The sequence below is a fragment of the Coregonus lavaretus genome (genome assembly GCF_964263955.1).
Source record: "Coregonus lavaretus genome assembly, chromosome: 16".
In the NCBI taxonomy this organism is placed as follows: Eukaryota; Metazoa; Chordata; class Actinopteri; order Salmoniformes; family Salmonidae; genus Coregonus; species Coregonus lavaretus.
Window position 1 is genome coordinate 18,292,741 of NC_140003.1, and position 26,555 is coordinate 18,319,295.

The 26,555-nt window shown below is 43.5% G+C and overlaps 1 protein-coding gene across 1 annotated transcript; it reads left to right on the plus strand.

The window, feature by feature from the left end:
- The first annotated feature begins 12,819 nt into the window (after positions 1-12,819).
- On the plus strand, positions 12,820-25,711 carry LOC311143993 (NADH dehydrogenase [ubiquinone] 1 alpha subcomplex subunit 10, mitochondrial-like). The gene is made up of 10 exons (XM_084179906.1): positions 12,820-12,983; positions 13,449-13,617; positions 13,851-14,066; positions 14,294-14,380; positions 15,205-15,326; positions 22,970-23,037; positions 23,206-23,260; positions 23,479-23,564; positions 23,704-23,812; positions 25,403-25,711. Exons 1-10 carry the CDS (start codon positions 12,909-12,911, stop codon positions 25,469-25,471), a joined length of 1,056 nt encoding a protein of 351 aa, XP_084036032.1. The 5' UTR covers positions 12,820-12,908; the 3' UTR covers positions 25,472-25,711.
- The last annotated feature ends 844 nt before the right edge of the window (positions 25,712-26,555 follow it).

Genomic DNA, 26,555 nt, shown 5'->3' on the forward strand with positions numbered 1-26,555 from the left:
CATTTCTCTCTGCCTCCTTCTTTCCACTCCTCTCCTCTTTTGACCTCACCCTCTCACCGTCCCCCCCTTCTCACAAGGCAGGTAATACGCTTGACCTCATCTTTACTAGATGCTGTTCTTCTACTAATCTCACTGCAACTCCCCTCCAAGTCTCCGACCACTACTTTGTATCCTTTTCTCTCTCGCTCTCCTCCAACACTACTCACTCTTCCCCTACTCAGATGGTAATGCGCTGTCGCAACCTTCGCTCTCTCTCTCCCGCTACTCTCTCCTCTTCCATCCTATCATCTCTTCCCTCTGCTCAATCCTTCTCCCTCCAATCTCCTGATTCTGCCTCCTCAACCCTCCTCTCCTCCCTTTCTGCATCCTTTGACTCTCTATGTCCCCTATCATCCCGGCCGGCTCGGTCCTCCCCTCCTGCTCCGTGGCTTGACGACTCCTTGCGAGCTCACAGAACAGGGCTCCGGGCAGCCGAGCGGAAATGGAGGAAAACTAGACTTCCTGCGGACCTGGCATCTTTTCACTCCCTCCTCTCTACATTTTCTTCCTCTGTTTCTGCTGCTAAAGACACTTTCTACCACTCTAAATTCCAAGCATCTGCCTCTAACCCTAGGAAGCTCTTTGCCACCTTCTCCTCCCTGCTGAATACTCCTCCCCCTCCCCCTCCCTCTCTGTGGATGAATTCGTCAACCATTTTGAAAAGAAGGTTGACGACATCCGATCCTCGTTTGTTAAGTCAAATGACACCACTGGTCCTGCTCACACTGCCCTGCCCTATTCTTTGACTTCTTTCTCCAGATGAAATCTTGCGACTTGTGACGACCGGCCGCCCAACAACCTGCCCGCTTGACCCTATCCCCTCCTCTCTTCTCCAGACCATTTCCGGAGACCTTCTCCCTTACCTCACCTCGCTCATCAACTCATCCTTGACGGCTGGCTATGTCCCTTCCGTCTTCAAGAGAGTGAGAGTTACACCCCTTCTCAAAAAACCTACACTCGATCCCTCCGATGTCAAGAACTACAGATCAGTATCCCTTCTTTCTTTTCTCTCCAAAACTCTTGAGCGTGCTGTCTTTATCCAACTCTCTTGCTATCTCTCTCAGAATGACCTTCTTGATCCAAACCAGTCAGGTTTCAAGACTGGTCATTCAACTGAGACTGCTCTTCTCTGTGTCACGGAGGCTCTCCGCACTGCTAAAGCTAACTCTCTCTCCTCTGCTCTCATCCTTCTAGACCTATCTGCTGCCTTTGATACTGTGAACCATCAGATCCTCCTCTCCACCCTCTCCGAGTTGGGCATCTCCGGCGCGGCTCACTCTTGGATTGCGTCCTACCTGACAGGTCGCTCCTACCAGGTGGCGTGGCGAGAATGTGTCTCCGCACCATGTGCTCTCACCACTGGTGTCCCCCAGGGCTCAGTTCTAGGCCCTCTCCTATTCTCGCTGTACACCAAGTCACTTGGCTCTGTCATATCCTCACATGGCCTCTCCTATCATTGCTACACAGACGACACACAATTAATCTTCTCCTTTCCCCCTTCTGATAACCAGGTGGCGAATCGCATCTCTGTATGTCTGGCAGACATATCAGTGTGGATGACGGATCACCACCTCAAGCTGAACCTCGGCAAGACGGAGCTGCTCTTCCTCCCAGGGAAGGACTGCCCGTTCCATGATCTTGACAACTCCGTTGTGTCCTCCTCCCAGAGTGCAAAGAGCCTTGGCGTGACCCTGGACAACACCCTGTCGTTCTCCGCTAACATCAAGGCAGTGACCCGATCCTGTAGGGTCATGCTCTACAATATTCGCAGAGTACGACCCTGCCTTACACAGGAAGCGGCACAGGTCCTAATCCAGGCACTTGTCATCTCCCGTCTGGATTACTGCAACTCGCTGTTGGCTGGGCTCCCTGCCTGTGCCATTAAACCCCTACAACTCATCCAGAATGCCGCAGCCCGTCTGGTGTTCAACCTTCCCAAGTTCTCTCACGTCACCCCGCTCCTCCGCACACTCCACTGGCTTCCAGTTGAAGCTTGCATCTGCTACAAGACCATGGTGCTTGCCTACGGAGCTGTGAGGGGAACGGCACCTCCGTACCTTCAGGCTCTGATCAGTCCCTACACCCAAACGAGGGCATTGCGTTCATCCACCTCTGGCCTGCTGGCTCCCCTACCTCTGCGGAAGCACAGTTCCCGCTCAGCCCAGTCAAAATTGTTCGCTGCTCTGGCACCCCAATGGTGGAACAAGCTCCCTCACGACGCCAGGACAGCGGAGTCACTCACCACCTTCCGAAGACACTTGAAACCCCACCTCTTTAAGGAATACCTGGGATAGGATAAAGTAATCCTTCTACCCCCCCTTACCCCACCCCCCCAACAAATAAAAATAATAATGAAAATAAAAATAACAACAAATCACAGAAAAAAAAAAAAATATTGTAAAGTGGTTGTCCAACTGGCTATCATAAGGTGAATTCACCAATTTGTAAGTCGCTCTGGATAAGAGCGTCTGCTAAATGACGAAAATGTAAATGTAAAATGAAAGGAGTCAGGTGCAGGAGGGTAATCACCGAACAAAGAGTTTATTCCTTCATTGACACACAAATGCGCTCAAATAGCGATCAACGAAACAGGCACAGGGGAAACTCTAATCCCTGGCAAATACGCTGTAACGGTAGAATCCAATAATATATAGGCACAGGGGAAAAACTACCCTGGCAACAAAATGTACGAGTAGCTCCACCGAGCCATACTACTCTCACAACTAACAATCACCCACAAGGACAAGGGGGCAGAGGGAACACTTATACACGGACTAATGAGGGGATTAGAACCAGGTTTGTGTGATTGACAAGACAAATGTGATGATGATTGGGGCGGCAGTGGTTAGTAAGCCGGTGACGACGAACGCCGAAGCCTGCCCGAACAAGGAGGGGAGGGAGCCTCGGCCGAAGTCGTGACAGTACCCCCCCACCTTGACGCGCAGCTCCAGCAGCGCACCCACCCCAGCCTCGGGTACGGCCAGGAGGACGCGGAGCAGGGCGAGCCGGATGGCGACGGTGGAAATCCCGCAACAGGGAGGGATCGAGGATATCCCTCACCGGGACCCAGCACCGTTCCTCCGGACCGTACCCCTCCCACTCCACGAGGTACTGAAAGCCCCCCACCCGACGCCTCGAATCCCGGATGGAGTGGACAGAGTACGCCGGGGCAACCTCGATGTCCAGAGGAGGTGGAGGAACCTCCCGCACCTCAGACTCCTGGAGCGGACCAACCACCACCGGCCTGAGGAGAGACACATGAAATGAGGGGTTAATACGGTAATCAGGGGGAAGTAATAACTTATACGTGACCTCGTTGATTCTCCTCAGGACTTTGAACGGCCCCACAAACCGCGGGCTCAGCTTCCTGCAGGGTAGGTGGAGGGGCATATTCTGGGTCGAGAGCCAGACCCGATCCCCCGGTAGGAAGACCGGGGCCTCACTGCGGTGACGGTCAGCGTTAGCCTTCTGACGATGCACGGCGCTCTGGAGGTGAATGTGGGCAGCCTCCCACGTCTCCTCTGCACGCCGAAACCAGTCATCCACCGCAGGAGCCTCGGTCTGGCTCTGGTGCCACGGTGCCAGAACCGGTTGGTAACCTAAAACACATTGGAATGGTGTTAGGTTAGTAGAGGAGTGGCGGAGAGAGTTCTGGGCATATTCTGCCCATGGCAAGAACACCGACCACTCCCCCGGCCGGTCCTGGCAGTAGGACCGCAGGAACCTACTGCCTACCCACATCCTGATTTACACATTCCACCTGCCCATTTGACTCGGGGTGGAACCCAGAGGTCAGGCTGACCGAGACCCCCAGACGTTCCATGAACGCCTTCCAAACCTTGGACGTGAACTGGGGACCTCGGTCAGACACTATATCCTCTGGCACCCCGTAGTGCCGGAAGACGTGAGTAAACAGGGCCTCCACAGTCTGCAGGGCCGTGGGGAGACCGGGCAGAGGAAGGAGGCGGCAGGCCTTGGAGAAGCGGTCCACAACGACCAGGATGGTGGTGTTACCTTGGGAGAGGGGAAGATCAGTCAAAAAATCAATACTAAGGTGAGACCATGGGCGTTGTGGAACTGGTAAAGGTTGTAGCTTACCCACTGGGAGGTGCCTAGGTGCCTTACTCTGGGCGCACACCGAGCAGGAGGAGACGTACACCCTCACGTCCTTAGCCAAGGTAGGCCAACAGTACTTTCCGATCAAGCAGCGCACTGTACGACCGATACCTGGGTGACCAGAGGAGGGTGACGTGTGTGCCAAGAAGATCAGACGATCACGGATAAGAGCAGGCACGTACCGCAGCCCAGCTGGACACTGCGGTGGAGATGGATCTGTGCATAATGCCTGCTCTATAGCTGCGTCCATCGCCCATACTACCGGCGCCACAATGCAGGAGGCCGGGAGTATGGGGCTGTTGTCTATGGACCTCTCCTCTGCGTCATACAGCTGGGACAGTGCGTCTACCTTCACGTTCTTCATACCCGGAATGTATGACAGTGTAAAATCAAACCGGGTGAAGAATAGGGCCCACCTGGCCTGGCGAGGATTCAGCCTCCTCGATGCCCGGATGTACTCCAGGTTACGGTGGTCCGTCCAGACGAGGAAAGGGTGTTTCACCCCTTCGAGCCAATGCCTCCACACGGTCAAAGCTCGGACAACAGCCAACAGCTCCCGATCACCAACGTCGTAGTTCTGCTCCGCCAGGCTGAGCTTCTTAGAGAAGAAGGCACAGGGGTGGAGCTTGGGTGGCGTGCCCAAGCATTGGGACAGGACAGTGCCCATCCCTACCTCGGACGCATCCACCTCCACTACGAACGGTAGTGATGGATCGGGGTGGGTCAGTACCGGAGCTGAGGTGAACAGATCTCGCAGTCTCCTGAAGGCCAGGTCAGCCTCAGCAGACCAGCAGAGCCGGCCCACCCTTCAACAGGGATGTAATGGGAGCTGCAATCTTGCCAAAGCCCCGGATAAACCTCCGATAGTAGTTGGCAAAGCCAAGGATGCGCTGCACCTCCTTTACCGTGGTTGGAGTCGGCCAATTACTCACGGCTGAAATGCGATCTCCCTCCATCTCCACACCTGAGGTGGTAATACGGTATCCGAGGAAGGAGACGGACTGCTGGAAAAAACATACACTTCTCTGCCTTGGCATAAAGGTCATTCTCCAACAGTCGGGCCAGCACTTTGCGAACCAGGGACACATGCTCGGCGCGAGTAGTGGAATACACCAGGATGTCATCGATGTAGACCACCACACTGCGACCAAGCATGTCCCGAAACACCTCGTTCACAAAGGACTGGAAGACTGATGGAGCATTCATCAAACCGTAGGGCATCACCAGGTTTCATAATGCCCCGTTGTTGTGCTGAGTGCTGTCTTCCACTCACCAATTGTGCAAGTTCTCCCACTTAAAAAGACGAGAGAGGCCTGTAATTTTCATCATAGGTACACGTCAACTATGACAGACAAATTGAGGGAAAAAAATCCAGAAAATCACACTGTAGGATTTTTTATGAATTTATTTGCAAATTATGGTGGAAAATAAGTATTTGGTCACCTACAAACAAGCAAGATTTCTGGCTCTCACAGACCTGTAACTTCTTCTTTAAGAGGCTCCTCTGTCCTCCACTCGTTACCTGTATTAATGGCACCTGTTTGAACTTGTTATCAGTATAAAAGACACCTGTCCACAACCTCAAACAGTCACACTCCAAACTCCACTATGGCCAAGACCAAAGAGCTGTCAAAGGACACCAGAAACAAAATTGTAGACCTGCACCAGGCTGGGAAGACTGAATCTGCAATAGGTAAGCAGCTTGGTTTGAAGAAATCAACAGTGGGAGCAATTATTAGGAAATGGAAGACATACAAGACCACTGATAATCTCCCTCGATCTGGGGCTCCACGCAAAATCTCACCCTGTGGGGTCAAAATGATCACAAGAACGGTGAGCAAAAATCCCAGAACCACACAGGGGGACCTAGTGAATGCCCTGCAGAGAGCTGGGACCAAAGTAACAAAGCCTACCATCAGTAACACACTACGCCGCCAGGGACTCAAATCCTGCAGTGCCAGACGTGTCCCCCTGCTTAAGCCAGTACATGTCCAGGCCCGTCTGAAGTTTGCTAGAGTGCATTTGTTTGATCCAGAAGAGGTCATATGGTCAGATGAAACCAAAATAGAACTTTTTGGTAAAAACTCAACTCGTCGTGTTTGGAGGACAAAGAATGCTGAGTTGCATCCAAAGAACACCATACCTACTGTGAAGCATGGGGGTGGAAACATCATGCTTTGGGGCTGTTTTTCTGCAAAGGGACCAGGACGACTGATCCGTGTAAAGGAAAGAATGAAGGGGGCTATGTATCGTGAGATTTTGAGTGAAAACCTCCTTCTATCAGCAAGGGCATTGAAGATGAAACGTGGCTGGGTCTTTCAGCATGACAATGATCCCAAACACACCGCCCGGGCAACGAAGGAGTGGCTTCGTAAGAAGCATTTCAAGGTCCTGGAGTGGCCTAGCCAGTCTCCAGATCTCAACCCCATAGAAAATCTTTGGAGGGAGTTGAAAGTCTGTGTTGCCCAGCGACAGCCCCAAAACATAACTGTTCTAGAGGAGATCTGCATGGAGGAATGGGCCAAAATACCAGCAACAGTGTGTGAAAACCTTGTGAAGACTTACAGAAAACGTTTGACCTGTGTCATTGCCAACAAAGGGTATATAACAAAGTATTGAGAAACTTTTGTTATTGACCAAATACTTATTTTCCACCATAATTTGCAAATAAATTCATAAAAAATCCTACAATGTGATTTTGTCTGTCATAGTTGACGTGTACCTATGATGAAAATTACAGGCCTCTCTCATCTTTTTAAGTGGGAGAACTTGCACATTTGGTGGCTGACTAAATACTTTTTTCCCCCACTGTATGAACTCCTGAGATCTAGCTTAGTGAAGAAGTGCGCCCCATGCATTGACTCAATCACTGAAGGAATAAGGGGGAGAGGATAACTAAATCTAATCGTGGTCGTGACACAGAGTCTGTTCTGGACCTAGAGACTGTGAAGTGACCATTGGTGGCATGTCTTGTAGGGTAGGTATGGGTGTCTGAGCTGTGTGTTAACTGTTTGAACGGACAGTTTGGTGCTTTCAACACGTCAATACCTCTCACAAAGGGATGGAGTCAATCTCTCCACTACTTTGAGACAGGAGAGATTGACATGCATGTTATTGATATTATCCCTCTGTGTACATTTATGGAGCAGAACGTGCTGCTCTGTTCTGGGCCAACTGTAATTTGCCTATGTCCTTCTTTGTGGTGCTTGACCATATAACTGGGCAGTAGTCCTGGTGTAATAAAACAAGGGTCTGTAGAACTTGTTTTGTTGATTGTGATGTCAAGAAAGAAGTGCAGCGCTTTATTATGGACAGACCTCTCCCCATCTTAGCTACTGTTGCATCAATATGTTTTGATCAGGTCAGTTTACAATCTAGGATTACACCAAGTAGTTTAGTCTCCTGAACTATTCATTACAAGGTTTAGCAAATGCTTTTAGGTTATTACTATCCACCCATTCTAAAATTGACTGCAGCTCTTTGTTAAGTGTTTCAGGGATTTCACTTGCTGTAGTGTGTAATGTTAAGTCTTCAGCGTACATAGACACACTGGCTTTACTCAAGGCTAGGTCATTAGTAAAAATATAAAAAAGTAAGGGGCCAAGACTGCTACCTTGAGGTATGCCTACGGTAACTCTACCTGGTTTACGTTAGAGGGGCATCCATTAAAGTACAACTTATTTGTTCTGTTAGATAGGTAACTCTCGATCCACGATATGATAGAGGATGTAAAACCCTAACATATATGTTTTTTTCAGCAGCAGACTATGATCAATAATGTGAAAAGCTGCATTGAAGTCTAACAAAACAGCTCCCGACTTCTTATTATCAATTTCTTTCAGCCAAGCATCAGTAATTTGTGTCAGTGTCGTACATGTTGAGTGTCCTTCCCTATAAGTGTGCTGAAAGTCAGTTGTTAATTTGTTTACTGTGAAATAGCATTGTATCGGGTCAAACCCAATGTTTTTCAAAAGTTTACTAAGGCTCGGTAGCATGGTCGGTTGTTTAAACCAGTAAAGGATGCATACATGTACTGTACCGTGTTTCAGACAGAGAAAATAAGAAGCAAAAAATAAGCAACATAGCTAGGCTATCGTAACTTGAAATGCAGTCCTTTCACCTAATCTTTACTTCAGCCTCTGTGCAGTGCACTGCAGACTCATATGAAAACATGATGCTAGCTATTCCTGTGGGAAGGCTGTAGCGTGTGAATGCTGCAAATGCATTCTAATAACACCTCGACTTTTGACTCAGTCCCGCTATAGACTATAAAACTGCTACTATTACCTCAGGTCATATACTGTGTCCAGGGAGTGTCATGGTTTCTGCCGATTTGGACTGCAGCGGTCAAGCTGTAAAGGGTGATGTTATTAGCTAACTATGGCAATTGATTCTGTGTGTTCTGAGTTGGGGAGAAACCACAATGTCTGTCATGCAGGGAAGCAAGGACCATAATTGTTGCCCCATGTGTGTTTTTCTCCTCCTTTTGTGTTCAAGGCTTCCTCTGCTCTCTATGGACAAGAAACAGATTGTGGTGTCAACTACTAGCACCCTTCTCCTCTTGACTGGAATCTGTTATTAAGAACAAAAATGTTCCAATACTGAAAAATTATGTTCTGTTTCATTACACAGAAGCAAGGGTATCTCCATCAAATGTACTGTAGACTTTCTTATTATATGTCAGCAATATTAATAATATGAAATGGAAGTATGCAGCTGGGTTACACAGATCAGATAAGGGCAGTAAAGAGTGATGATAAGAATAGCGATGCAATATATGGCAAATCGATATAAATCCCTCCCATAAAGTACCTATTTTCAGTTGAATGCTTAAACCTATATTTGTTGCCATGGACGTCCAGTTGTTTAATGATAAACAAAGCAGGCAAATTGCCTCCCTATTGGCACTGTAAAAGCCACTCTGAGCTGCAGAAAAGTTAAATAAAACCTGCCATAACCAGGGGAAATTTGGCAAAGACGCATTGCCAAATCCCACAACTGGCCTCACAGGGCTTAAGCCGTGAGATCTGAATGTGGCATATTGTTGTTTTACTGCATTGTACATTATTTACTAATTACCTTGGTTCCTGTAGATAAGTATGTGTGAGATAAGTGTGTGTGTGCGTGTCTGTGTGTCTCCACAATCATGTGTGTGTGGATGGGTGGGTGTGGTTGTGTGAACTTGTGTGCACTTGCATGTGTCTATGTGGGGTTGGGGGTAATAGTGAGTTGGTGGGTGTTTCTATGCTTTGTATGTGCTTTTGCATGTATGTGCATGTGTGGCTTATCTTTCAAGGGCAGCACAAATTACACACTAGAAGTTTTGAAGTTTACCCTTTTTGCACAGCATAGTTGTTGGCCTCTACTGTCATACAGTGTTAAGATTTACTCTCTGCCCATCTTCATTCACGGCTTTATGTAAACGATCTTTAATAAAGCGTGGCCTAAACAAATATTAGTCTTCAATCTCTGCAATAATTGATGAGGTGTGTCCGGATTTCTTTAGTGTCCTTGAAGTCTTTCCCAACTTTTTCAAACCAAGTTTTGGCAGGTAAACACAAATGTTCACCTTTTTTTCACTTTGAGGATTTTTCTTCCAGAAAATAGGTGAGAAATGTTGGCTTGAAGTCAGAGGAATGAAATATGGACGACTGGAGCTGACAGTAGGCCTGTTTACATTCATGGTCTCCGGGACGATAGAGATAACAGCCGCCGAGTCACGCTCAGGAGCTGACAGTCAGAAAGTGTTATGTAAAGCTCAGAGAGCTATGGGTGTTCCTCCAGGGTGCTAGAGGTGTGGCGACAGGGTCAGGGACAGCTCTAGGCATAAAAAAAAATTAAATAATTGGTACTCAGTCGGGATCTCAACTTACTGTTGAGAGTTCAAATAGAAGATTACACAAGGTGAAATTTGGTTGTGCATCAGTAGTTTTTTCTCTTCTTTTTAGATTGGTAAGCTAGTTTAGCCAATTATCTAAACTTGTAGTAATCATGGCCAAATACCGACCGGGCACACAGGGCACATGCCCAGGGGCCCTGACCTCCAGGGGGCCCCCATTGGTTTTGTTAGTCACTCCCATTCAGATATCATTAACATGGCATAAGTAGAATTGCAGGAAATTAGCTTCAAAACTGCAAAAATGTCCCTCCACCCCATGGCAAAATGGGTAGAATTGCAGGAAATTAGCTTTAAAACTGCAACATTTTCTCTCTGCCCCATGGCAAAATTAGTAGAATTGCAGGAAATAATCTTTAATACTAAACTTTTTCTCTCCGCCGTCAACAGAGGAGCCACTAAAATTTTTTACAGCTTGGTGAGGGGGCCCCCCAACCAAATCTCGCTTAGGGCCCCCAAAAGGCTAGAGCCAGCCTTGATGGGGGTCAACAGATGTCTGTATCATTAATAATACAGCTTTTGTATTCAAGGCTCCAAATACAGGCAGCAATGGCCTACTTAGGGCTTAAATCAGTGCCATTGCACTACATTTATGATAGCGTGTAGATGGGTGGTCCCGGGGATCGAACCCACTACCCTGGCGTTACAAGCGCCATGCTCTACCAATTGAGCTACAGAGGACCATTCATCTCTTACTCGGGCCCACAGTGGTTAAACTTGCTGCTGAAACACCAACATTTAAATCTAAGACCCATAAAACCGAATATACATATTATTTTACTCTAAGGGAATGCTCTCGGATCATAGAACTCAAAATGTTCTGCTTAGCTTAGTTGGCATGGTATTGGCCAATGGACGTTTGCCATGAACAAGCATGAAATGCACTAAAGATTTACAATAAAAAAAATCCTGTTGGAGGCATGTCAGAAAGGAATAGATAAAAATAACTTGTCGATCATCTCAAGATAAGCAACTGTAGGGTCTGAACATGTAGACTGCTCCTTCCAGAAAGAAAGCAGTTATTCTGTAAGCTATCGTCTGTCACGTGAACAATAGTACTTAATACTATCTCTTCCAAAATACTGTTTGTAATACTGGAAAATATATGTATTCATAACGTTTGTTAATATCTTCACATCTAAAACTACACATCTACATAAAATATATGTTTTTCAATCTCATACATTTGAGCAACACATCCTCCCAAGCAGATATGTTCTTTCCAGGATATGGTAACATTGAACATGCGTTGACAATTTCAAAAATACATATTTAGCATTTTATTGAAATACCAGTAGCAAACAGACAAATAAACGTAATCTATTACTTTAGATACACTTAACATATTTTTTGTTAACCCATGTTGATATACTGCAGCCTAATGTATCCAGTACCCTAGGTATATTGAAGTTATCATGGCAGCATAGTACGGGGTCAGTTAGCACCATCTACTGGACGTAGAGCAGGCCTACATCTGCCCTGTGTTGAATAAAATATTTTCTATTATATTGACAAGATAGTCGAGTGACTGCTCTAACAATGGAAATACATGTCCTCAAAGACGGAAGGCAGGTGGGAGGAGGCGAGATCAGGTGGGATCATTCTAGCCAATGAGAGGGCAGATATACGCTTGAACAACAGGCACAACTCCGATATAAAGTATATATATTTTTTTAAGTTGCCGAAATGTCACGTGGGTCCACTTATATCAGTACATTCATAACGACCTAACGATTACGAAACATATATTTGATCAAATAAGCCTCATGTAGTAAATTAGCAATTAGATTTTCTGTTGACCAAATTCGACACTCTCTTGTTGACTTCCATACAAAAATTCCTTACTTCGTGGTCTTATTTTGGTGGACACCCTCTCGCTTCTTCCTCTCTGGTTCAAATCAAATCAAATCACATTTTATTGGTTGTGTACACATATTTAGCAGATGTTATTGCGGGTGTAATGAAATGCTTGTGTTCCTAGCTCCAACAGCACAGTAATATCTAACAATACACGACAATACACACAAGTAAAAGAATGATTTGAAGAGATCAATTCAAGGAGCAGGTGAAGCACTTTGGTTGAACGAACCCCTAGCACCCCCCCCCCCCCCCAATAGAAACAAACAAACAACATAATTAACACTGCTATAGTCTCTCGCACTTGTCTTTTCTTACTAGCACTGATTTCCTTGATAACGGCTTTATTGAAGAAAGTATTACTTGAGATGACTGTGATATGTGGTTTAGTTGAAGGCACTCTGTATAAGACCGTCTGCTAAAATGTAAATGTTGTTTGAAGTACAGTTGTAGGCCTACTAGTAGACCAACATAGCTGTATTATCAAAGCTGAGTGCTGAAAAGCCTTAGTGTGCATGGGTGAAGTAAGGGCGGAGACCAGTGGAGGCTGCTGAGGTGAGAAAGGCTCATAATAATGGCTGGAACGGCGCCAATGCAATGGAATCAAACCATGTGTTTGATGTATTTGATGCCATTCCACCAACTCCGCTCCAGCCATTACCACGAGCCAGTCCTCCCCAATTAAGGTGCCACCAACCTCCTGTGGCGGAGGCAGTAGATAATATTCATCTCTTTTATAATCTGGTAAGTGCTATCCACGATCCTTGGGACGTCCCTACCCTAAACTTAACCATAACTTTACCCCTTACCTTAACCATGGCGCTCATTTGAATGTATTGTATTTTTCTTTCAGGCAATACAATTGGACACTCTTGATGACGTCAATATTACTCGACTACGGGCAAGAAAGCCCCTTTAAACGCGTTATTGTCGCGCCTCGAAAGAACTAGTAAAGAGGGTGATTTTTGGGTCAGATTAGCGGTTCTGGTGGTAAATAATCATGGCGTTACGGGTGATCCGTTTGCTCATCCCCTCGGGGACAGCCGTTTTCAAAGCAGGGACACCTATTCAGACGGTAAGATTATAGGAAGAATTGCAAAAATGCTCTCTCGCGCAACGAAGGGCATCAAGTTCACAAGCCTCGGTACAAGGACACCATAACAAGAATGCTAATGCTAAGAAGGCTAGCTAGCAGATTGGTGTTTTGCGTGGACAGCTGACTGTTTTGCTGTTGTCAACAACTATTCTGTAGCAATGTATTGTAATTAGCGGCAATATATGAACTAATTGGCTAGCTAGCTAGCTTATATGAACTAATTGGCTAGTTACCGTTATCCCATTCTTGTCATCCTCCTGACATCCTAGCTAGTCTTTCAGTTACAATTCAATTACAATGATTTAACTAGCTACCTAAGCATACTTAATTCATGGTGGGCAGGATGGTCAGAAGGATGACACTCACATGCTCATTCTATTGACACTGAGTACAATTCAATATTTGATTTGAGAATTAATTGATCAACATATCTTATATCTTTAGGCAGGTATTCACACAAGCTCAGTAAGGAACCTACGGTACGGCTGGTGGGCATACGCACTGGGCGAGAGGACAACCCCAAGGTTCAAGGAGAACAGCAAGATCATCTCCATTGATGGCAACCTGGCTTCAGGAAAGGGGGCGCTGGCCCAGAATCTGGCTGACAAGCTGGGTAATGATCATGTTGTCAATGCAGTTATTGAAGTCTAGACTACTTATTGCACCTGTTGTATTTGGTGCATGTGGCCAACTTATTTATACAGATTAATAACTTGGGGAGTTTGAAGTTTATAATGCCAATTATTTTCATTGACTAAAAATAAAAAAACATTCATTTCCTACCTTCTGGTACAAAACAGGATTAATGTATATTGACTACATTAACACTTTGCCTGATGTCTGTAGGGATGCTGTACATGCCCGAGCCTAACACACACTACTTGGACAAGATGACAGCGGAGAAGGGGCCTCTACCAACCGCCTTCAACGGTAACTGCAGCCTGGAGAAGTTCTATGCAGACCCCAAGGCTGCTGATGGGAACTCCTACCGGCTGCAGGCATGGATGTACCTCATGAGGCTCCTTCAGTGGTCAGACGCCATGGAGCACCTGCTCACCACAGGTACGGCTGGCTGGCTATGGGAATGTGCTCAGATATCACTCACAAATGATATCAGGATTGTGTTAGGGATTCGGGAAAAACAAATTATTGAGCTTACCTTCCTGTAGTTAAATTAATGCCTAGGTATATTCTAAATGGCTTTTTTCATGTAGATCTTAAACAAAAATATGATTCTGGCCATTTTGTGTTTTTAGTAATGTCCTTCTCATAACCTTTCTCCATTCTAGGCCAAGGTGTGATCTTGGAGCGCTCCCCCTACAGTGACATGGTGTTTGTGGAGGCCATGTTCAAACAGGGCTACATCAGAAGGCAGTGTAAGTACTGAAATCCCAATAATAAGGGTGGTCCAGATCTGAATAGTGCTATTGCATTGTTATGAATCAGACCTGGTTTAACACCAACCTCACAATGCCATGATATTGAAAGGTCATTAGTGTTATAAATAAATAAACTGTGGGTGAAGAAGCTTTTTTTATGTATGCCACCATTAATACACAAGGGGCATGGCAACTGTACATCACTGGGGCCAAGCTTCCTGCCATCCAGGACCTCTATACCAGGCGGTGTCAGAGGAAGGCCCTCAAAATTGTCAAAGACTCCAGCCACCCTAGTCATAGACTGTTCTCTCTGCTACCACACGGCAAGCGGTACCGGAGTGCCAAGTCTAGGTCCAAAAGGCTTCAAAAAAGCTTCTACCCCCAAGCCATAAGACTCCTGAACAGCTAATCATGGCTACCCGGACTATTTGCACTGCCCCCCAACTCCCACCCCTTTTTTTACGCTGCTGTTACTCTGTTAATTATTTATGCATAGTCACTTTAACTCTACCCACATGTACATATTACTTCAACTACCTCAACTAGTCGGTGCCCCCGCACATTGACTCTGCACCGGTACCCCCCTGTATATATAGCCTCCCTACTGTTATTTTATTTTACTTCTGCTCTTTTTTTCTCAACACTTCTTTGTTGTTTTATTTTACTTTTTTATTAAAAATAAATGCACTGTTGGTTAAGGGCTGTAAGTAAGCATTTCACTGTAATGTCTGCACCTGTTGTATTTGGCGCATGTGGCCAATACAATTTGATTTGATTTTACATGGCTGAGGTTGATGAATCTCATATGTTCTGTAATGCAGGCGTAGACCACTACAATGAAATCAAAGGTATCAGCATCTGTGAGTTCCTGCCCCCTCACTTGGTCATCTATGTGGACACGCCAGCAGAAGAAGTGCAGAAGAAGCTAAAGGCGTCAGGCAAGGTAGGGAGACACAAACAAGGAAAATATAATCAATGCTATACTTTTCTAGGCATATCGTTTGTCTGTTTGACTGAATGACAATCTATTATCAGGTGGTAGAGAACCTATGGAAGTTGCCGTAATGTTTGATGTGTGACTCAGGTTTTATTCAACCAATTTTGAGCCCTGTTCAATAATGATTCTAAATTGTGTGAAGGTTTTCTAATATTGATGTATTTGGGGCTTTAAACAAAAAGCATTTTAAACTTCTCAAAAAGTCTACTGTGGTCATGAGCTAGGTTAGAAACAGAACATAATATTCTCAGTCTGTTGCTAACAGCGAGTAATGTTCTTAAAGTTTCCAATTAAGAACATTACTTGCTGTTAGCAACAGACTGAGAATCTTGACCACAGTAGAGACTTTTCGAGAAGTTTAAAATGATTTTTGTCTCTGGTAATGTGTAACAATTATAGGAATTAGTAGTTGTTTTCCCGCACACCCATTTAGGACCTCTCACATTTGGCAGGCAGGCGGGCCTCACAAAGCCTGGTAGTTATTAGCATTATGCAATTGTGGGCCCCAGCAATAATCCTGTCTTTAAAGATAATCATGGAGGGCTGGTGGAATTCGGTGCGAATCGAGATAAATATGGAGTCTCAGATTCTGCCAGAAAAGTAGTGTTTAGGACAAGTCTAGGTGCTTAAAACCTAGGCTATTTTCAACTTATATAGTTTGATTTATACTTCAGATCAGTGTTCCAAACTTTTTTTCCTGAGTGTAATTCTCACGTCTCTGATTGGATTTAAATATAATATATGTTTAAACATCACAGTTTTAAAGATGTTAAATCACACTTTCTTATTAGTTAAAGCCAGATGTATCCTTTCAGTGATCAACATGATGGAGCTTTTTTAGCTATTCAATGTTTAGGGTGCATGTTGAATAACCATTGTCATCTTATGGTCTTGTTTATGCTCGTGCCTTAAAGTATTCACAGCCCTTGACTTTTTCCACATTTTGTTGTTACAAAGTGGGATTAAAATGGATTTAATTGTCATTTTATTGTCAACGATCTTCAGAAAATACTATGCAATGTCAAATTGGAAGAAAAATTCTAACATTTTGTAAAGAAAAAAAATAAGGCTGTCCTCGACTAGAAAAAATCTTTGTGGACCGAAAGTCGTCTGTTCTTTTGACCAATCGATTGGTTGAAATTTTAAAGCGTCTATTTTTCCATATATAGACACACCCTGTGCGTTTTAAAATCAACTTTATATCTAAATGAAAATGATACAAACCCTAAAGTAACTTCTATTACCGTTGCCAACTATGTAAAAATTACCTATATAAAGCCAACAAATAAAAACATTGCAGCCTGCAGGTAGAAAATATCCTGATAAAAAGAAATATCCTATAAATCACATAGAACTTTCAACATTGTATAAACTATTAACTAGACTCTGCCTGGAAGCTCGTGCTAGCAAACTTGCAACATTGTATAAAATATTCTGGGCCCTCAGTTTCCTGTGCAAATGAGCTCGGGACAGACACAGCTGTAGGCTATTTTGAGCAAGGAATAAGAAGTAATCAGGTAGGCCTATTTATTATGTTTCCAGTGGATCAGAGGATGACATTTTTCCCTTTCACGCTGAGTGGTTATCAAAAGGGAGAGAGATGGAAAGATTGTTCAAATACATTGAAGAACTATTGTCATTCTCAATGGATGTAAAAACAGACTTTGTTTGCTTGCTGTTTTGAGGTGAAGAAAACATTACTTTGAGAAGCTCCACAGCTAAGTAGTGGTGGTGCGTTAAGCCAATCAGAAATACTATCAGAACCCCAAATGGGCACATTTTATATGCCTACATTTGCGCGTAGGCCAGGTAGCCTATAGGCCTACTTCTATGCGTACTCAGGTGCGCGTCCAATACTCAACATTGACAGGAGCGCTCCAAACGAGACAATGACTAAATTGACAAAACTCGTAAATAGAATAAAATAAACCAAAACTTGTTTCACACAAGTGTAGCATAGGTTGTGCGCTCTGTAAACAACGTGTCCACCTGACAATGAGAACGGTAAAAGACTGGAATAATAATGTATTGAATGCATTAACCTCTTAAGGATCGGACCCTTTTTTCAATTTTCACCTAAAATGACATACCCAAATCTAACCACCTGAAGCAAGGATATGCATATTCTTGATACCATTTGAAAGGAAACACTTTGAAGTTTGTGGAAATTAATGTAGGAGAATAACACATTAGATCTGGTAAAAGATAATACAAACAAAAAAGCATGCGTTTTCTATTTTTTGTTGTTGTTCCATCTTTGAAATGCAAGAGAATAGAATAGAACACAAGAACACAATGGAATATTGCAGTTTAGACGTAATTTAAACTTTGGCCACTAGATAGAAGCAGTGTGTGCAAAGTTTCAGATTGATCCAGTGAAGCATTGTAATACTGGACTATCTTGTATCAACTCTGCCCAAATGTGCCGAATTGGTCAATTGATACATTTTCAAGTACATAACTATAGAGAACATACAAAAAATATATGGTAATACAAAATGTAAGTTTACACACTCCCAGGAATGTCATGCTGGATCATTAGCTTATACACTAACTTTCACAGATCTAGATGGCCGGGCGGGGTGGGTGTGGAGCCAGAGACAGCAGGGGATCTAACTGTAGAACCCAGTTCCTACATTTGAATATAAAAATTGATTTTATCAAACAAAACTATGCTACATTTTATCTCTGGGACCCTTAGGATGACAAATCAGAACAAGATTACTGAATGTAAGTACATTATTTACCTTCAGAGGTGAATGTATCAAACCAGTTGCCGTGATGATACGTTTTTTTGTTGTTGTGCGCTCTCCTCAAACAATAGCATGGTATTTTTTCACAGTAATAGCTACTGTAAATTGGACAGTGCAGTTAGATTAACAATAATTTAAGCTTTCTGCCCATATAAGACATGTCTATGTCCTGGAAAGTTTGCTGTTACTTACAACAGTCATGCTAATCACATTAGCGCACGATAGCTCAACCGTCCCGTATACAGGACACTGATCCCGTAGAGGTTAACAGAAATTACCGTAACCAAACAAACATTGTAGAATGGAAATTATAGGAATTAACGGTAAATGTACTACTGGTGATATACAGTGGGGAGAACAAGTATTTGATACACTGCCGATTTTGCAGGTTTTCCTACATACAAAGCATGTAGAGGTCTAATTTTTATCAGAGACGGAATCTAAAACAAAAATCCAGAAAATCACATTGTATGATTTTTAAGTAATTCATTTGCATTTTATTGCATGACATAAGTATTTGATACATCAGAAAAGCAGAACTTAATATTTGGTACAGAAACCTTTGTTTGCAATTACAGAGATCATACGTTTCCTGTAGGTCTTGACCAGGTTTGCACATACTGCAGCAGGGATTTTGGCCCACTCCTCCATACAGACCTTCTCCAGATCCTTCAGGTTTCGGGGCTGTCGCTGGGCAATATGGACTTTCAGCTCCCTCCAAAGATTTTCTATTGGGTTCAGGTCTGGAGACTGGCTAGGCCACTCCTGGACCTTGAGATGCTTCTTACGGAGCCACTCCTTAGTTGCCCTGGCTGTGTGTTTCGGGTCGTTGTCATGCTGGAAGACCCAGCCACGACCCATCTTCGATGCTCTTACTGAGGGAAGGAGGTTGTTGGCCAAGATCTCGCGATACATGGCCCCATCCATCCTCCCCTCAATACGGTGCAGTCGTCCTGTCCCCTTTGCAGAAAAGCATCCCCAAAGAATGATGTTTCCACCTCCATGCTTCACGGTTGGGATTGGTGTTCTTGGGGTTGTACTCATCCTTCTTCTTCCTCCAAACACGGCGAGTGGAGTTTAGACCAAAAAGCTCTATTTTTGTCTCATCAGACCACATGACCTTCTCCCATTCCTCCTCTGGATCATCCAGATGGTCATTGGCAAACTTCAGACGGGCCTGGACATGCGCTGGCTTGATGAGGGGGACCTTGCGTGCGCTGCAGGATTTTAATCCATGACGGCGTAGTGTGTTACTAATGGTTTTCTTTGAGACTGTGGTCCCAGCTCTCTTCAGGTCATTGACCAGGTCCTGCCGTGTAGTTCTGGGCTGATCCCTCACCTTCCTCATGATCATTGATGCCCCACGAGGTGAGATCTTGCATGGAGCCCCAGACCGAGGGTGATTGACCATCATCTTGAACTTCTTCCATTTTCTAATAATTGCGCCAACAGTTGTTGCCTTCTCACCAAGCTGCTTGCCTATTGTCCTGTAGCCCATCCCAGCCTTGTGCAGGTCTACAATTTTATCCCTGATGTCCTTACACAGCTCTCTGGTCTTGGCCATTGTGGAGAGGTTGGAGTCTGTTTGATTGAGTGTGTGGACAGGTGTCTTTTATACAGGTAACGAGTTCAAACAGGTGCAGTTAATACAGGTAATGAGTGGAGAACAGGAGGGCTTCTTAAAGAAAAACCAACAGGTCTGTGTGAGCCGGAATTCTTACTGGTTGGTAGGTGATCAAATACTTATGTCATGCAATAAAATGCAAATTAATTACTTAAAAATCATACAATGTGATTTTCTGGATTTTTTTGATCCGTCTCACAGTTGAAGTGTACGTATGATAAAATTTACAGACCTCTACATGCTTTGTAAGTAGGAAAACCTGCAAAATCGACAGTGTATCAAATACTTGTTCTCCCCACTGTATGTCATGGGGAATTGATAGACAATAACAATCAAACGCAAACAATTGACACAATGAAGTTATGAAACAATGAATGTGCACAAATTGGCGGGAGATGTGCATTGTGCATCTTAGCCACACTGCCCTTCTTCTTGGACTGTGCCATCCTCGTGGCCTCCACAATGGATTAGTTCACTGAGATGGGCACGAATAAGACGGGTGTCTCGTGTGCCATCAAAAATATATTTATTTGCTACTGCTCGGCTAAAAAAATCTTGGTCGACCAACAGCCTATTGACCAAACAATCGAGCAGTGGACTAATTGGGGTCAGCCATAGAAAAATTTGATAGATAGATTTAGATATAGTGCATTCAGAAATTATTCAGACTCCTTGACTTTTTCCACATTTTGTTACGTTATAGCCTTATTCTAGAATTGATTAAATGAATAAAAAATCTCATCAATCTACATCCAATAATGAAAAGGCGAAAACTGTTTTATTTTATTTATTAAACATTTAAAACAGAAATATTCAGACCCTTTGCGATGAGACTCGAAATTGAGTTCAGGTGCATCCTGTTTCCATTGATCATACTTGAGATGCTTCTACAACTTGGAGTCCACCTGTGGTAAATTTAATTCATTGGACATGATTTGGAAAGGCACACATCTGTCTATATAAAGTCCCATAGTTGACAGTGCATGTCAGAGCAAAAACCAAGCCATGAAGTCGAAGGAATTGTCCGTAGAGCTCCGAGACAGGATTGTGTTGAGGCACAGATTTCTGCAGCCTTGAAGGTCCCCAAGAACACAGTACGCCTACATCATTCAGAAATGGAAGATGTTTGGCACCATCAAGACTCTTCCTAGTGCTGGCCGCCCGGCCAAACTGAGCAATCGTGGGAGAAGGCCTTGGTCAGGGAGGTGACCAAGAACTCTATGGTCAATCTGACAGAGCTCCAGAGTTCCTCTGTGGAGATGGGAGAACCTTCCAGAAGGACAACCATTTTTGCAGCACTCCACCAATCAGGCCTTTATGGTAGAGTGGCCAGACAGAAGCCACTCCTCAGTAAAAGGCACATAACAGCCCGCTTGGAGTTTGCCGAAAGGCACCTAAAGACTCTCAGACCATGAGAAACAAGATTCTCTGGTCTGGTGAAACCAAGATTTAATGATTTTGCCTGAATGCCAAGCGTCACGTCAGGACCTCAGATTGGGGCGAAGGTTCACCTTCCAACAGGACAATGACCCTAAGCACACAGTCAAGACAACACAGGAGTGGCTTTGGGACAAGTTTCTGAGGGGGGGGGGAATCAATTTTAGAATAAGGCTGTAACGTAACAAAGTGGAAAAAGTAAAGGGGTCTGAATACTTTCCGAATGCACTAAGTATTCAACCCCCTGAGTCAATGCATGTTAGAATCACTGTTGGCAGCGATTACAGCTGTTAGTCTTTCTGGGTAAGTCTCTAAGAGCTTTCCACACCTGGATTGTACAATATTTGTCCATTTTTATTATTCTGAAAATTCTTCAATCTCTATCAAATTGGTTGTTGATCATTGCTAGACAACCATTTTCAGGACTTGCCATAGATTTTCAATCAGATTTAAGTCAAAACTGTAACTTGGCCACTCAGGAACATTCACTGTCTTCTTGGTAAGCAACTCTTCTTGGCCTTGTGTTTTAGGTTATTGTCCTGCTGAAAGGTGAATTCATCTCCCAGTATCTGGAAAGCAGACTGAACTTGGTTTTCCTCTAGGATTTTGCCTGTGCTTAGCTCCATTCCGTTTATTTTTTATCCTGAAAAATTCCCCAGTCCTTAACGAGTACAAGCATACCCATAACATGATGCAGCCACCACTATGCTTGAAAATATGACGAGTGGTACTCAGTGACGTGTTGTATTGGATTTGCCCTAAACTTAACACTTTGTATTCAGGACTAAAATGTAATTGCTTTGCCACAAATTTTGCAGTATTACTTTTGTGCCTTGTTGCAAACAGGATGCATATTTTGGAATATTTTCATTCTATACAGGCTTCCTTCTTTTCACTCTGTCAACTAGGTTAGTGTTGTGGAGTAACTACAATGTTGGTGATCCATCCTCAGTTTTCTCTTATCACAACCGTTACATTTTCTTACTGTTTGAAAGTCACCATTGGCCTTAGGTGAAATCCCTGATCTGTTTTCTTCCTCTCCAGCAACTGAGTTAGGAAGGACGCCTATATCTTAGTAGTGACTAAGTTCACCATACTCAAAGGGATATTCAATGTCTGCTCTTTTTTTTTAACCAATCTACCAATAGGTGCCCTTCTTTGCGAGGCATTGGTAAACCTCCATGGTCTATGTGGTTGAATCTGTGTTTGAAATTCACTGATTGACTGATGGACCTTAGATATAATTGTATGTGTGGGGTACAGAGATGAGGTAGTCATAAAAAAAAATCATGTTAAACACTGTTATTGCGCACAGTTAGTCCATGCAACTTATGTGACTTGTTAAGCAATATTTTACTCCTGAACTTATTTAGGCTTGCCATAAACATTTCTAAAAACATTATTCCACTTTGACATGATGGGGTATTGTGTATAGGCCAGTTACAAAAAAGCTCATTTTAATCCATTTTAAATTCAGGCTGTAACACAACAACATGTGGAAAAAATGTGCAGTGATTATTCTTAAGTTAGGTATAATTACCTTTCCACTCTACAGATCAGATCATTGAAGGTGAGAATCTGTTTCAACAGCTCCAAACAGATCTGCTTCTTTACCACTTTGGGTGTTCCGCTTGTTAAGTTAAATCAATTTAAGGCACTTTGACTAAGCAAGTGAATTGTGTTGGGTCTGGTGTAGCTATCTTATCTTTTCAAATAGTCTATTTTCTAAAGTGTGTTGTTCCTGTCTTTATGAATCTATCCTGTCTTACCCTCAGGATATACCCCTACCCTATCTGAAGAGCATTGAGGATGCCTACAAGAAGACCTACCTTCCCAAAATCAGGTTAGTGGACTAGAAAGCTCTCTAGTGAAGCGTAAATACTATTCTTGAAACCTCTGAGATGACCCTGTCTATTAACAACTTGAACATTTTTGAACAAAGCAATTTTTCTCCAATTTGACCTTCAACCATTTACAAGAAAGGTGTTGAGATTGTTTTTCTGTATTTCAGTGAGAATGCAGAATTGCTCGCTTATGATGCAACCCAGGCACAAGACATCGAGAGGGTAAGAAATACAGTGAATGACTAGAAGTATAAAACAATGATTATATCATAATTGGCTAACCTTGTAGTTTCTGGTGAGAAAACAAACATGGTGTTGATGTTATTTGTTATAGGCCTACCCAGTGCATGAACCTGAAATGCACTGACTGCTATTGGAAACCCGTCTTATTCCCTCACAAAAACTTCTTGTCAAAAAAGACTTGTTTTTCTCATCTTTAGATTGCAGAAGACATTGAGTACTTGAAATTTGAGAAAGGACCTTGGGTAGAGCAGGATGATGTCACACTCCACTACCTGAGAATGCTGTAAGTATAATCACTTAATTTGTTCCCTACACGTGTAGACCTTAATTTTCCGTCACGTACATGGGTAGGCATATATAGTTGATATTGGACCTCTGGAGGCCTTCTCATCAGCCTGCTGTTTTCCTGCCTTTCTCCCCAGGGTGGAAGACAAGATGAGGGTGGCAGACCTGACCCTTGTACCCAACTTCCTCCCTGAGGTCACCATCGGGGCTCACGAGTACGACGCAGGCTACTATGCCTTCAAATCGGTAAGGGAGAAAAGCACTTCTCTTATGATGTGGTGTGGCTAGATCACCTGATGTGACCAGATTATGATAAAGTGGTATATGAGCTATAGGCTACCATACTGCATAGGGACAGGACTTTCTCCCTCCTTCAATAGTATTTTCCCTCCGTCTCTCCTGGGTTTTGTGGCCGTCTAGTGCTTTTGCTTCCAGCATATTAAATAACTATTTTGGTAGCTGAAATATCAAATGATATACGAAAAGGGAAATGCCATATGTGGAATATTCTCCAAGTCATTGGTGTCATCAGTCTTGCAGGAAAACATTCTGTCCTGACCTTTAAAGTTTATTGACTGGAGATGTGGGGGTATATAATGTGCTACAGGATTCTTTGAGCTGACATTTTGCTCGGTGCCCGCTATTATACTGGAACGAGTGGGAGGACAAGCTTGGGGAATGTGAACTATGGCGGGCTTAGGTTGTCTGCATTTTCTCATCCATACTTTTACTTGACAAAGTTCACTTCTTCTGAAGTGCAAGCTAGTATTCTGCAGTAGAGCATGTACTGTACTGTTTGACAAGAAGAACAACAGATAGGGTTTTGTCTGGTGATTTCATTTTGGCTTCGCCAGCTAAAACTCTTGCTAAATTGTACCGCAGATGTCAAAGTAAAACTAGGTAAACAAAATAAAACTTGAATGCCTATCAATGTTGCTATTTGCAATCCAACACCACTTCTCCAATCTTGGCTGATTGTCTTTGAAGCTGTAAATGTCTTTTATATTTAAGTATATTTTCTGCTTCTTTTGCTGACTGATAACAGTTGAAAGAAAGAGAAGCAGTGCTAATGTAGGCCTCAGTTAACACTAGACTATTTTTTGTTTCATACTCACAAGACTAATGGTGTAGCGTCGCCTGGGTGACGGAGAGCGGCCTGGCTGTCTATCACTCTGTCACTGATGTGGCTTCACATTAGCAGTAACTCATAACATGCTGTTTGCCAAGGCTCTGGGGTGATGGACTGCAATGTCGCCCCTAGTGACAAAAACACTTTGCTATACCATTAGTCTTTGCTGTCATCCCACATCCAAGGATGGATGAGTCTTGAGTGGCTAGTTCTTCAAAGCTTAAGGGAATAAGAAGGCCCTGCTCCTTAAATCAGAGAACGTTAAACCTGCCTAAGTGTCCTGTGGAATCTCACTTGTCTCTTTTTACCCAAGCAATTCCCACAAAAGTTTTTTTTTTGAGGCAAGGATGACTCCTTGACTAAAACCCTCACATTGGATTAGTTTTAAGGATTTCTTCAGTAAAGTGTAGGCTATGGCTTACTGTATGCCCAGACTAAGAGGGTTACAGAACTCTCAGAATAACTATTAGGCTGCTAACTTGATTTATTTCCAAAAAGGCTCAATATCTATTAAGTTGTTGTTTTTGTTTATACCTAGGTAACTACATTGTATTTTACTTGCAACTTAACTAAGATTTGCGCTCTATATTTTTGGCAACTGTTTCAGCAAATACATCCCAGATGTTTAGCATACATCATAGGGGATATAGCCAATCACTTCTCTCAATCTAATTAAATTGACTGTCATTTTCTTTTCTGTCCAAAAGCTCCCGGGAAAGAAGTACGCTGCAGGTTATAATGCAGACGTAGGAGACAAGAACATCTGGCTGAAGTGATTGAGTGGACCGGACTACTCTGGAGTTGATTGCTATAGATGAATGGTTCATTCCTCATTCCCTCCCTCAACCCCCCTCACACACCTGTTCACTCCTCCCTATGGGCGGAGAAGTCTAAATATGGGGTTATCCATTTGATACAATCAGCAACGTTCTCTTCTCTGGTCCGACTGTGTGTATCAAGGATAAATTAATTGTAATATGTCCATAAATTATGTATTAAAAGTACATCTAAAAACGTGTTCTTTCATTTTTGTGGAATATGCATCTAGCCTTTTCAAGAGCGATAATGGCAATTGGATTGAGAGGAGAAATTTCGGCTTATCCTCAATCATATTACTGATTTATTATTTTTTAGATAACTTTCAAGTTTGCTGTCCCAGTTTAACATTTACATTTTAGTCATTTAGCAGATGCTCTTATCCAGAGCGACTTACAGACCACTGCGCCACTCGGGAGACTGTGACTTTACTAACTTGTATCATTATAATGTATCCCCTAATCTTTTCTTTAGCAGATGCTTCACACAGTGACTTTGTCAGTGCGTAGTGAGGTGGCACATAGCCCCGTAAGGGTTTACTGTTTTTCTAAACCACAGTTCCAGTTAAGGAAACAGGTAGCCAATTAGGCAGGCCTTCAGTGTGCATGTTGTACTGTATGTGTCTGCAGATACTGACTGGGCTCAGACTGATTGGCTTCCAGCTGTTCCATAACGTCATATCAGACACAATGCATTTATAAATAATGTGTCTAAAATCTGTCTCAGCAGTTATGACATGCCTTAAGGCCAAGATTAGATATACTACTTTTAATGAAAGAGAAGGATCTTGTTTTATTTAGATGATCATTCAGGTGCTGCTCATTTCAGACTCTGGTGGTGTGGATCACCAAAAACATTGAAGTTTAGCTTTCTTATTGAACCAGAAAATCTAAAGTTATTTCTGGTTGTTTATGAAAGTTAGCTGGCTAACTCATTGATCCTGCTTTGTATTACACCCCTCAGGTCTTCATGTACCAAAACAGAAGTGCAATTTCTCTCCTCCACTCTCTTTTCACAGTTTGACTTTAAGAGCCTGGTTGCTTT